The sequence below is a fragment of the Artemia franciscana genome, chromosome 6 (genome assembly GCF_032884065.1).
Source record: "Artemia franciscana chromosome 6, ASM3288406v1, whole genome shotgun sequence".
NCBI lineage: Eukaryota > Metazoa > Arthropoda > Branchiopoda > Anostraca > Artemiidae > Artemia > Artemia franciscana.
The window spans coordinates 25,916-38,917 of NC_088868.1; the positions used below are offsets into that span (position 1 = coordinate 25,916).

Sequence of the window (13,002 nt, forward strand, 5' to 3'; positions counted from 1 at the left end):
CCAAAAAAATATGTCGTGTGATTCTATAGGTAAATATTTCTCTATGTCTAGTTCTCCTCAACTGACTTCTGATATGACAGAAAAGGGCAACTTATCTGGCATGCAACTACAAGCAATTGCAAAAAAAACGTCTAATCTGAATTTTAATCTTATCTCCGAATGTTTGCCTTGTGTGGTAATAACGCGTTCAGACTATCCATTTTGTAGAAAATTGTACAGAAAAATAGAAGTAGTGAAAGTAATCGAGATATACAGTATTTTTAAGTACATGTGTAATAGTTTATCAGCTCTTGTCATCAAAGTTGTTTTTTTTCTAAGCCAATACCTACAGAAAAACAATTTTTAAGCATGCGTCATTTGGAAAATTTACCCTTTCTCTGTTGAAACCACAAAAAAAAGTTGAAACCTGTCATCTGTTTCATCAAATTCTGAGACGTTTCAAATTACTAATACATCGTTAAATGTTTTTACTTAATAAAGGAATGTTTAGTCATCAAGCATTCACCTATTCGCACTGACTTATTGAAAAAGAGGCCTTCGGGAACATATCAAAGGCTCAAAATCTAAAGCAATAGATTAAGAAATTCTCTCTTAACTGATATTTTTGAATAATATTGTACAAATTGTTTATGAAAAAATATTGTGCACAATACAGCGTAACTAGATACTTTTTTTTAATTTATTTTAAGACTAAACCAAGAAATAATTTACAATAAACCGTTTGTACAACTTCACTGCATGAAAAGTTATATATAGAGTCCACACTTTCCGTAAAAACCGCAGAAGTTGAAAAATATCATATTAATTTTTGAAATGCTGGTTTGATTGAAGGTTAAAATCCTGATCTTCCTCAATCAGCATACATTAATTTTGCTTTTCCATAAATAACAATGGGTGCAATCTATACGATTGCTATTATTTACCCAATATGCCGTTCAACAACAACCGGTTTGCGGTGCCACTCGGGTGAAAAAGCTGTGTTTTACAATACAATTTGTTTTGCTCAAATAGGTATCATTGACGCAAATACAAAAGTAAATACAATTTTTAATGGTAGTTTATTAAAAGTTTCACTGATCGTGGCCAAGAATTTCAAATACCCAAAACAAATTTCGAATTTTGAGACCTGAAGACTAGGTGTGTAAAGAATCCATCTGATTCCATGAAAACCTACTGAGTTTGCAGTGACTTTGAGGTCGTGTTTTGCATTTCAAAAAGTCACTATCTTATCTTTTTGAAGAAATGGGATGGAACAATTGAAAATGAAATTGCTAACAATAAAAATCGTTACTATGATCAAGACCAGTTTTTATAGACTTGGTATTTACCAAGTGACATATAGCGATCGCAATTTCTGTATGTCTGTCTGTCAGTCCTGGTTTTGCTAGTTTGGGTGCTTCCAGATGAGCTAGGACGATGAAAGTTGGCAGGCGTATCAGAGACCAGACCAGATTAAATTATAATAGTCATTTCCCTGATTCGACCATCTTGGGGGAAGTGGAGGGATGGTTAAGTCGGAAAAATTCGAAAAAATAGGCATTTTTAACTCACGAACGCGTGATCAGATCTTAATGAAATCTGATATTTGGAAGTATCTAGTGTCTCAAAGCTCTTATTTTAAATCTCTACTATATCTTTTGAGATTGCGGGGAGCTGGAGGGGGAAACATGAACTTAGAGTGGAGAGATTGGGATGAAACTTGGTGAGAAGAATAAGCATAAGTGTTAGATACGCGGTGGACACAACCGGAACGGGTCCGCTCTCTTCGAGGGAGTGGGGAGCGGTTAATTTGGAAAAATTAGAAAAAATGAGGTATTTTTAATTTACAAACGGGTGATCGGATCTTCATGAAATTTGATATTTAGAAGGATCTTGTAATTCATAAAATAAAACATTAAAATACAGTTGAGCTGCACATGGATCTAGTTCCACGAATTATTTTTTTTTAAGCATTGACTAATATAAAATAAAACATTAAAAAACTTCAATTAATTGAATTAATACCACAGAAATTCAGCAATGAAATTACTTGTACTACCTACTCGCTGCTTTTGGTTCTTCAAAATCCTCCATATGTCAGTATTGCTCCATGAGTAGTGGTTCTAACTTTTAGTGATTAAATAAAAAACATAAGTTTTTCCACTGATCTCTACCGTGGGACATCTATCCTTACATGAAAAAATCCCACAAAACTTAGTCCTTCTGAAAATTTCCCTCGGAGAATTTCCCTGGAATATCCCTACATACAAAATTTTATTGGCAAAAAGAAAGTAAGACAAATTTCCTGTAGAAATTTTGTAGAATTTTCCTATGTAAAATTGACCCTTGTAAATTCATCCCAAAAAACTTCCTCTCCATGGCAAACTCTACTTATCCGAAAAGTGTCTGTTCACTTCCAAATAACAAAAGCTATATGGAAAGAATAGGCAAAATACATAACTTACAGCCCTTCTCCCAGACACTGTGGAGGGTCTTGCCATTTTAAGATGCATAGTTATTTGATCTTTAAACTATTTTGAATAAAATGAATATTTCAAAATTCCGATCAGATGACTTTGGGGCAGGGAAGGGCGTAGGAAGGTAGCTTGTTACTTTTCAGTATTTTTAGTTACCTAAAGAGGTTACTGGATCTTTTAGTTTTCGTCCAAATGAGTCCTCCCCCAAAGTTCTTTGACCATTGGATCGATATTATTACCCTCGTGAAGAAAACAAACAAACAGAAAACCAATAAACACGCACAGGTGATATTTTTCTGGTAATAAAAGGAGGCAGTTACCAATGGCTACTGCATCCCTCTCCTAGCTGTAAAGGTTTTGAAGCCTATTGTGTTATGTTCACTTTATTGAAAAGTGGATGTATTTTAAAGAATATACTTTAATTTTTACAAACATCAACAACAAAAAATCACTAGAACAGTCAAGAAAACTGGGAAGGACTAATGAAGAAATAAACTGAATATTTAATATTTAACCGTTTTTTTCTTACATTTCAATGTTATCAACGTAAGAAACAAAGTTTATAACATTTTTGCTTTCGGTAGGGCATAAAAGAAACTAAAAATGTTTGAACTTTCATTTTTAGGAGTGGGTAGAAAAAGCAAATTTTCTATTTCTGGTGTTTTTAATTTGTTTAGATTTAACTTAAATTTGAGGTTTCAATTAATTTTTACTTCTTTTAGAATCTATTTATTCATCTAGATCTAGTTTTATCAATGAGTAATTGGAGAGCCAATAGGCTCTTTTGTCGTCGTTTTTAGACTCCCTCTTCCACTTAAAACTGATCATAATTTTAATTTAATTATAGGTAGCTTGCTATCAATGGGCTATTGCCCTTTCTGTTACAGCTTTTAACTAATTACTAACGATATTTTAGAAAAGAAATATTGCTTTTGTCCTTGTACTTGTAATTGAGGATATTTGCAGTGATTGGAATGATTTTTATTGATCCAAATATCAGACTAAATATGAATAAATGTAATACTTTCTTTGATCATATGCAAAGTTGAATAACCAATTTCACAGAAAAAACTGCATTTTGTATAATTCTTTTAAACAGAAAACGATAAACAACTATAACAAAAAGCAAATTTCAGTTTTATAAATGAATATCACAAAAAAAATAGATTTGAATGTACTAGGGATCAATACAAAGAAAACGAACTATATGTTATTAAAATAGCAGTACTGCTATTCCGACCACTACCATTTTTAGTTTAAAGAGTTTCGGGTTTTTGTCGGATTATGTTACCTGCTGCTAATGCTGGTCAATGCAGGAAAAAAAAACCGACTTCAATCTTGAACAGAGACAATTACTCTGAAGTCACTAACATTTTTCTTAACTATTTTTAACTTAACTTGTTTTTTTTAGTATACTTAGTTAATCTTCTGACGAATGAACTTTTTATTGCCTAAAATCATTGCTGAAGCTCATTTTTTTCTAAAAATTAAACCATGTTGTAAATGAAAGGGCAACAAGTCGAGGTGACAAAGCGCTTCCCTGTTTTATTCCTTCTTCAACTTTAAACGGCCTTAAAAGTCCCGAACCACGTGATCTTACTGCCGCATTAGTTTCAAAATATATATTTACAAAAAAATGGATAATAGAAGCCTGTACCTAGTACCCCACAAGTTCAAGGCTTTTTACAGCTGAACTCTATTACCATTATCAAACACCTATTTTAAGTCAAAAATGCAACGTAAAATTTATTTTTCCTGATCCCTACTCTTCAATTAACCCTCTTAAAACAAACCCTCTATCTGTATCACTGAAAGATTTTCTGAAACTTCAATGTTCTTCTTTCATACTCCAAAGACATTGATCATATAGTGAAAAAAAGTGTTAGTGGAAATTCAACATGACCACCTTTCAAGAGCTGAAAATAATGAGACACCATATTTTCTTATCAAATCTTAAAGACAATAATGCTGCATGTTGATTGATACGAGGAGCAATCAATTCCCGCCACCTGATGTGCATATCGGTGCGCCATGTTTGCCACATAGTTTCACCATGCTCGGAACAGTTTTCCGACGCTTGGCACGATTCACAACACACTTGGTACACACCCAAAAACGCTTGGTACAGTTTCACCTTGCTTGACACGCGCCACCTACTAATCACTCTCTCTGCAAACTTTAATTAAATATTCACAGTCAGTATCCTGATTTGCGATCCAAGGTCCTATTCAATTAAATACAATAGCCAAAAATCAAGACCTTGTCAACTACCCCTTTAACATATGATGATTGATTTTTATCAAAGCATATATTCAAAGATATCTGAGCTTACTAATTACGGCCCTTTAAATTTAAATTAGGCAGGATCAATAATCTATCTATTGTTCATTTGAGCCAATTCAGGGGGGAAATAAAAGGTGGTAATTTGAAAAATACATTTTTTTTATAGTGTATTTTTGAAAATATCCATTTCGTGGCATTTGCATTGGAAAAAAATACCAATCTGAAATTCAAAAATTCCCCCTCCCATTAAATTTTTATTCACATTGTGAACGTATTTTAATTGCTTTAATGACATATTACATGACATTCAGATTGATTTGCAAAAGTTTAATCTTTGTTTGTTACACCAGGGGCTATTCACCAGGCAGCTTGCATCAAGCTCGAAGCCAAAAGAGAATCTAAATTCAACCTTAAACTTTTTGCAAATCCATTTAACTATTATACAACAGATTCTTGAAGCTAAGATACTATGTTGAAAGGATCTACATAGATAAACAAAAACATATCTAGAAAAAACATAAACTCAATTTAGTTTAAAGACGACATAAAAAAAAACTTTTCAAACAAGGGATCTGCACATTTAGAGACATGAACCGTCACGGACAATCAAGACATGAAAAGATTCATTTAATAAAATCATTCTATAAGATTTTTTTAGGGATCACTTGAGACCTGCAGATGACCAAACAGTAGACATGTTATTGCAGATAATTTTGCATCAGCGGCTCTAAATTACTAAAAAATATATTTGACAGGGGGAGAGTTTAATTTTTGTAATATTTTGAACATAAAATTCCTGGAAATACAAAAAAGATAACATATTAACGAAAGTTCTGACAAATAGCTTCGCTTTAAAATTTTGTTTAGTGCTTTCAAATTGAGGTCAAATTGAGGTCTTCGTACATACTCCTTCTTTCATCATTGATAGGTCTACGCATCGCAATTCAAGGAAATTAATATTTTGTTAACTCGGTCGGTAAGGTCCGATTTTAATCCATTAATTGCTTGTCATATCGTTTTGAATAGCCTACCTGAGTCAGCTCAAGAATGTCACTCGTTCTGTATTTTCAAAAGCATTTTAAAGAAGTTTAAAGAAGGAAAAGAAAAGAAAATTAAAATTAAAAGAACTAAAAGAAGTTTTTAATGTCTTGATGTTTATACTTATAATTTTTTTTTTGATGGGAGAGGGGGACAGGTGACCCTAGCCTGGGTTAGTAATGTTTGTTGTAAGGGGTGTTGAGTTTTGTTTAATATTTGTTTAATAATGTGTAATATTTCTTATGGCTTGGTTTCAAATATGTATTTGGAATTTTATTTAATTTATTGGGTTGTCGTATATATTTTTTTTGGGGGGGAGGATCTTTAAAATTTCTTAATGTTTAGGTCTTTTTTTTGGGTATGTTTGTGTGTTGAGTCTTAAAATGGTTGTAATGTAAAATGGTTGCATTATATTGAAATTTTTTAGTATTTGTTTCATTTTTGTTTCTCTTCTGTTCTTTTCTGGCCATAGAGCCTTATGGGGGAGTCATGTTAAAGTTTCTTTTTTGTAAATTTATTGCTTGAATAAATAGATTGATTGATTGAGGTAACGGTAATTCCTAGTTCTCGAATTCGGAACTCTAAAAACTTAATTGCTTAAAGGAAGTTACTAACTTCCTTGTCGAAGCCGTGGACAAACTTATGCTCGGCATGCAGGGTTTCAACTTTCACTTAACACTACGGTTTTCCGCATTGTTAAATGGCTCCTTTATTTCTTCATCCCCAAGCAAAGTAGTCGTTCATACGTGACTTAGAGCTATCTCCATTTGAGACTTTTTGTAAAAAGAGATGGAGGGGGAGAAATATATTAAGTTCTTTTTTCTGCCAATACATAGAAAAGGAACGGAATGCCTGTCTCTATTTTAAGAAATGGACTTTTTTCGTTACTTTTTTGTATACAATGCCAAATGGAGACTGACTTTCAGGATTTTCGCAATCAGACTTAGATTCCAGAAATTTCCGCTAAAACACTCATGTTATCGGAAACATATGAACTAAAAATAGTTGTCAAGCCGTGGAGATAGTCTCGACTGCGAATATGGCTAAGCTAAAAACGAATTATTACTAATGAAGAAATCAGAAAATCAGGGTAAATATTTTGATCAGTCACCAACACCCACTACTCAGCTTCTTGAAAAAAAAAGCAAAATTCCAAAGTGTAATATCTTCCCCCTAACCTCTCGTCTTTAGTATGAAGTAAATGGTATAGTCACCACTCACAGAGAGAGGCCTGTCTTGATAAAACCCATGTGAAAGGACACTCCAACTAAATTATTGTCACAGTAATAACTGCTCCTAAGCTCCATGTGACAGAACGCTTCAAGAGAGGAAGAACAGAGCAAGAGATGGTACTTGCTTGCACCAAAGATATGCAACGTCTCGAAAACACAAAATAAGTGAGCAACAAGGAAAACTACATTAAAAAATTCCTTTCTGCGTCATTATTGCAACTGAGAAAGAGCACTGATGAATATTTTGTTTCATTTATCAGTGAATTACAAAAAAAAATACAAACAATTTACAAAAAAAATACAAAAACTTAAAATTTACAAAATTTTACAAAAAAAAATTAACAAAATATAGAATTTACGTTACAATAGAATTTACATTAAAATTACATTACATTAGAATTTACATTATACTAGAATTTACAAACAAAATACAAAAAAATTTACAATTTATAAAAAAAAATATGGAATTTACATTACAATAGAATTTACATTAGAATTACATTACATTACATTATGTTAGAATTTACATTATAATAGAATTTACAAAATAATTATAATTTACAAAATTACAAAAAAAACAACAAAATATAGAATTCACATTAGAATTACATTACATTACATTGCATTAGAATTTACATTATAATAGAATTTACAAAAAAAAAATACAGAAAACTTGTAATTTACAAAATTTTACAAAAAAAATTAACAAAATATAGAATTTACATTACAATAGAATTTAAATTAGGATTACATTACATTACATTACGTTAGAATTTACATTATAATAGAATTTACAAAAAAAATACAAAAAACTTGTAATTTACAAAATCTTACAAAAAAAATTTAACAAAACATAGAATTTACATCACAATAGAATTTACATTAAAACTACATTACATTACGTTACATTAGATAATCGAACTTACAAAAAAAAAATACGAAAAAATTTACAATTTACAAAATTTTACAAAAAAGAATCAACCAAATTTGGAATTTAAATTTCAATAGAAATTACTGTAGAAAAATACAAAAAAAAATACAATTTACAAAATTTTACAAAAAAACTAACAAAATATGGAATTTACATTACAATAGATTTTACATCAGAATTACATTACATTACATTACGTTAGAATTTACATTAGAATAGAATTTACAAAATAATTATAATTTACAAAATTTTACAAAAAAAAAAAAAAGATATAGAATTCACATTAGAATTACATTACATTACATTGCATTAGAATTTACATTATAATAGAATTTACAAAAAAAAATACAAAAAACTTTTAATTTACAAAATCTTACAAAAAAAATTAACAAAATATAGAATTTACATTACAATAAAATTTACATTAAAACTACATTAACCAAATTTGGAATTTACATTACAATAGAAATTACAGTAGAAAAATACAAAAAAAAATACAATTTACAAAATTTTACAAAAAAACTAACAAAATATAGAATTTACATTACAATAGATTTTACATCAGAATTACCTTACACTAGAATTTACATTATAATAGAATTTACAAAAAAACTAGAGCTGGTACACCAGTATAGCTGCTATTTCTGAGGTAACATTAGACTGTGTGATTTTTTCTTATTGGTATTTGAGGATACAAAGTCATTTATATCGCAGTGAGTTCTCTTCATTCCGTTTTTACACTCAAATAAGCCAGCTGTCGTTGGCTGCACCAGGCGGCTTTGATAGACAATTTTTATGTTTTTTAACTCATTGAATGGTCTCTCAGCACCAACATGGCTAAAGGGAAAAGTTAGTAACCATTGGGTCGGTATTTTGAGACGGGGAAAACAAACACCTCCAGCACCATTCTTCAGGTCCTCTATGCATCCTCAATACTCCATAGGTAACACGTTTTTGAAATATAGCTCTTCTTGTAGATCAATCATGGCTTGGCTTCGTCAATTATTCTTTGGTTTATCCCAACTGGACATGCTAGATTTATTGACATAGATTAAACAAACAGTTCGTGGTAACGAACTGTAGTAAGGAGCGACCCGGCTCAATAGTAAAAGAAACTCTAAAAAAAATTTGATGCTAAAAGATACATCAAAAGAATTGGATTTTTATGCTGATTTTAAATATATAAGTTTCATCAAATTTAGTCTTTGTCATCAAAAATTACGAGCCAGAGAAAATTTGCCTTATTTTGGAAAATAGGGGAAAACACCCCCTAAGAGTCATGGGTCCTTTACGAAAATCACTGTATGTATTTTGAAATATACCATTGGCTTGGTATATCAATGGTATATCTTGGTTTATCAATCATGGCTTGGCTTCGTCAATTATTCTTTGGTTTATCCCAACCGGGCATGCTAGATTTATCGACATTGATTAATAGAGTTCTAAAACCGAGCTCTCCTGCAAATTTCAGCACCAACACTTTAACAAATTAAAAATAGTGTCTTCAAAGTTGAACCCAGCTTTCATTGGGCAATTGCTTCAATGTAAAGGGCTCGAGCAGCATTGTAAACGAAATCTAGTTGGGTTGGCTTGTCCAATGGATCATTTTTGAGCAAAGCCATGGTGCCACATGCTTCCAGTCCCAGGTATACATGATGAAGAGGTAAATATACAGATCTTTTACGTTGATCTTCAGTATATTTGAAATGGTCCTTATGTAGGACAAGGTTATGAAGTTACTTGCAAAGGTTCTAACTAATTCTTGTGCTTCTTGTCTTTTCCAAGAAAACTAGCCAGCATTGATCTGGACAGTCAATTAAAACTGTTGAACAGGCTGATTACATAAGACACAAACTCAAAGCAGCGCATCAAAGGGTTCTGAAGTGGTTTTAGGACCTTATTATTAACCATTAGTTCGATCTTCTAAATTCATATTCGTGAAATGCCGCTTCATGGCTGTATTTTTCTCAAGCAATATTTTCAAACAGCCCCCAGTGAATATCCAAATAGTTTGTCCTGGTGAGAGTATTTTAAGTGGTTTGAGGCTTCTGAAGACTAGAATATAATTTACGCTTTATTGAAAAAACAAAACAAATGACCGTGGATTGCCAGTTTAATAAGCATATACAAATATTTATTTATTAAATTCTTAAAAAAATTCATTTATTTAAGTAATTAAAAGTGAAAACATTTAAAAGGAATTTTTTTTAATGATTTTGCTCTCTTTGAAAAACTTGTTCTGTGGAAAAGGTTTTTTTTTTCATTCACTCCTGATCGTTTTATATTGACATAGTCTTTTTTATGAAAGAATCATATCTTTTCGGTTTTTGTCTATAAGAAACCATAGTTTAGCTTCCTATTTGCATGTTGGAAAAAACTCTTTCAACAATTTTTAATCCTGACACAACTGTTGCTGGATTTTGTCCAGCAATATTATTTATAGCAAATCCCTTGCCTGTCTTCGGAACGATTTGCCTATGGAATCGTAATCTAAGGGTAGCCAAATTTCAAGCATAAGATAATCCTCGCTCAGTCATACATGATATTGTTAAGCCGTGTAAAAGAGTAATGTCCCATAAATCGATTCATTTTTTCTGCTGATCTAATTTCTAGTACCTCTTGGATTGAATAATCGAAAACAAAATTTAAAAAAAAAGTAAGGTTTTTCTGATGGACGTGAAGAGCAAATTTAAAATTAAAATAAACAAAAATTATTACTTTTCATTTCATGCAACGGAATTTGTAATAACAGAAAAAAAGGTGTATGGAGAAAAAGTCGAAATAATTGTCAAATAGTATGATGTATCATCTAGTCCAAAAACTAATTACGGAAAATTTTTCGCAGTTCATATAATTGACTTACCAATAAAGTGAACATACCACTCGATGTCTTTTTTTACGTTCTTTACGAACATAATAATCGCTTCTATCTCAAATTCAAATTTAAGCACTTCTTGAGCTCTTAAAAATGACGAATTTTCAATTAAAGTATGCATTCTCGGTCGTTTTCTACAAAATAATACTACGTTTTCTATCGGCCGTTTTGACAAAACAATACTACGTTTTCTCAGTGCCAAAATCATTTATAGTTAGGTTAGGTTGGATTAGTTAGGTTAGATTAGGTCAAAAACAGCTTAAATTTGAATTTGCGACAAAAGCAACTATTATATTCGTAAACAACATAAAAAAGGCATCAAGTGGTAAGTTCACTTTATTGGTAAGCCAGTTATATGAACTGCGAAATATTTACCCTAATCAGGAGCAAGATGCCATTTTAAAGATCCTTTTAAAGAGCAAGAATAGAATCTACGACAAGAGAGGCTAGTATATTTGGAAAAAGGCGCTGAAAGATGCATTGAATGGTAAATATATGACAGTTCATATAACTGACTTACCAATAAAGTGAACTTACCACCCGATGCCTTTTTTTATGTTCTCTACGAATGTAATAATTACTTCCACTGCAAATTCAAATTTAAGTACTTTTTGACCTAAACTATGTTAAACTAACCTTATTATAACTAATTTTAGCACTGAGAAAATGTAGCATTATTTTGTCGAAAACGACCGATAAAACAGCACTAAGAAAACGTAAGATTATTTTGTCAAAAACGAGCGATAACTCATACTTTAATTAAAATTTCATCATTTCTAACAGCTCAAAACGATGCACGTTTCTCAAGAAGAGCACGTCTTACGGATGGACGATGACAGATTGCCCTTTTTGGCAACCGTCTGGGATTAAACGGTAAGCAAGTTGTCCGTGGTTGGGTGTCGTAAAGAAAGATTTAAGGGAAATGAGACCTTCCTGGGAGGGTGTAAACAGGGAGGCTTTGAATAGGTTAGTAAGGTTAGTAACGTTAGTTTAGCATAGGTTAGTTCAAAAAGTGCTAAGTTTGAATTTGCAGTAGAAGCGATTATAATATTCGTAAAGAACATTAAAAAAGGCATCGAGTGGTATGTTCACTTTATTGGTAAGTCAGTTATATGAACTGTCATATTTTACCCATTGAATGGTACATTCTTCTTTTCTAACAATTTCAATGAAATTTTAAGAAAAACACACTAAATACAAGGAAAATGTTCACTAAATAGTAAAACCAAAGCCTTGTCTGTAAAATGTATCCATTCCATATGACAGTGAATTTTTTGTGGCTGAAACAATTGTTATCGATGTAGGTACTACAGCGCTCTCTAAACGTAAACTCATACTTATTAAATATGAAAAGATGAAGCCGATGCTAATTAGTTAAATCCAATTTAAATTCCTTTCCCTTTAAATTTAAATAAAATGGCGCACCTTTAGAAAGCTTTAACAATGCTTGCTAATCTATGTACAGTTCAATTAGAAGGACACAAGGTAAAGGGAAAACTATGGTGAAATATGATCTTATGTTTTGGTATTGGTTTAGTGGTTGGTCACTTCTCAAGGCATAGGCTAATATATGCTACATGTAATATATTATTTTTAATATAATTATTTTACATATAGCACATTAGGTAAAATTCTAGTTACACATTACACAATTACCACAAACTTCAATGAAAGATTAAGAAAAACGTACTAAATCCAAGGGAAATGTTCACTAAATAGTAAAACCAAAGCCTTGTATGTGAAATGTATCTATTCCATATGACAGTGAATTTTTAGTGGCTGAAACAATTGTTATCGATGTAAGTACCACAGCGCTCTCTAAACGTAAGCTCATACTTATTAAATATGAAAAGATGAAGGCGATGCTAATTAGTTAAATCCAATTTAAATTCCCTTCCCTTTAAATTTAAATAAAATGGCGCACCTTTAGAAAGCTTTAACAATGCTTGCTAATCTATGTACAGTTCAATTAGAAGGACACAAGGTAAAGGGAAAACTATGGTGAAGTATGATCTTATGTTTTGGTATTGGTTTAGTTGTTGGTCACTTCTCAAGGAATAATATATGTTACATGTAATATATTATTTTTAATATAATTATTTTACATATAGCCTAGCACATTAGGTAAAATTCTAGTTTACTGACTTCTTTCTATCTCTGAAAGTGGTTAAGTTTGCAAAATGAAAC

General features: G+C 31.3%; 1 protein-coding gene across 2 annotated transcripts in view; it reads left to right on the forward strand.

The window, feature by feature from the left end:
* Positions 1–12,643: 12,643 nt before the first annotated feature.
* LOC136027876 (N-lysine methyltransferase KMT5A-B-like) overlaps positions 12,644–13,002 on the forward strand; it is a 30,948-nt gene continuing 30,589 nt past the window's right edge. The window contains exon 1 of one of the 2 annotated variants that reach the window (XM_065705292.1): positions 12,644–12,799. In XM_065705292.1, the coding sequence (XP_065561364.1) occupies positions 12,758–12,799 (42 nt within the window). In that variant the 5' untranslated portion in view covers positions 12,644–12,757. The remainder of the gene's footprint in view (positions 12,800–13,002) is intronic. The other variant, XM_065705293.1, reaches the window with a different exon arrangement.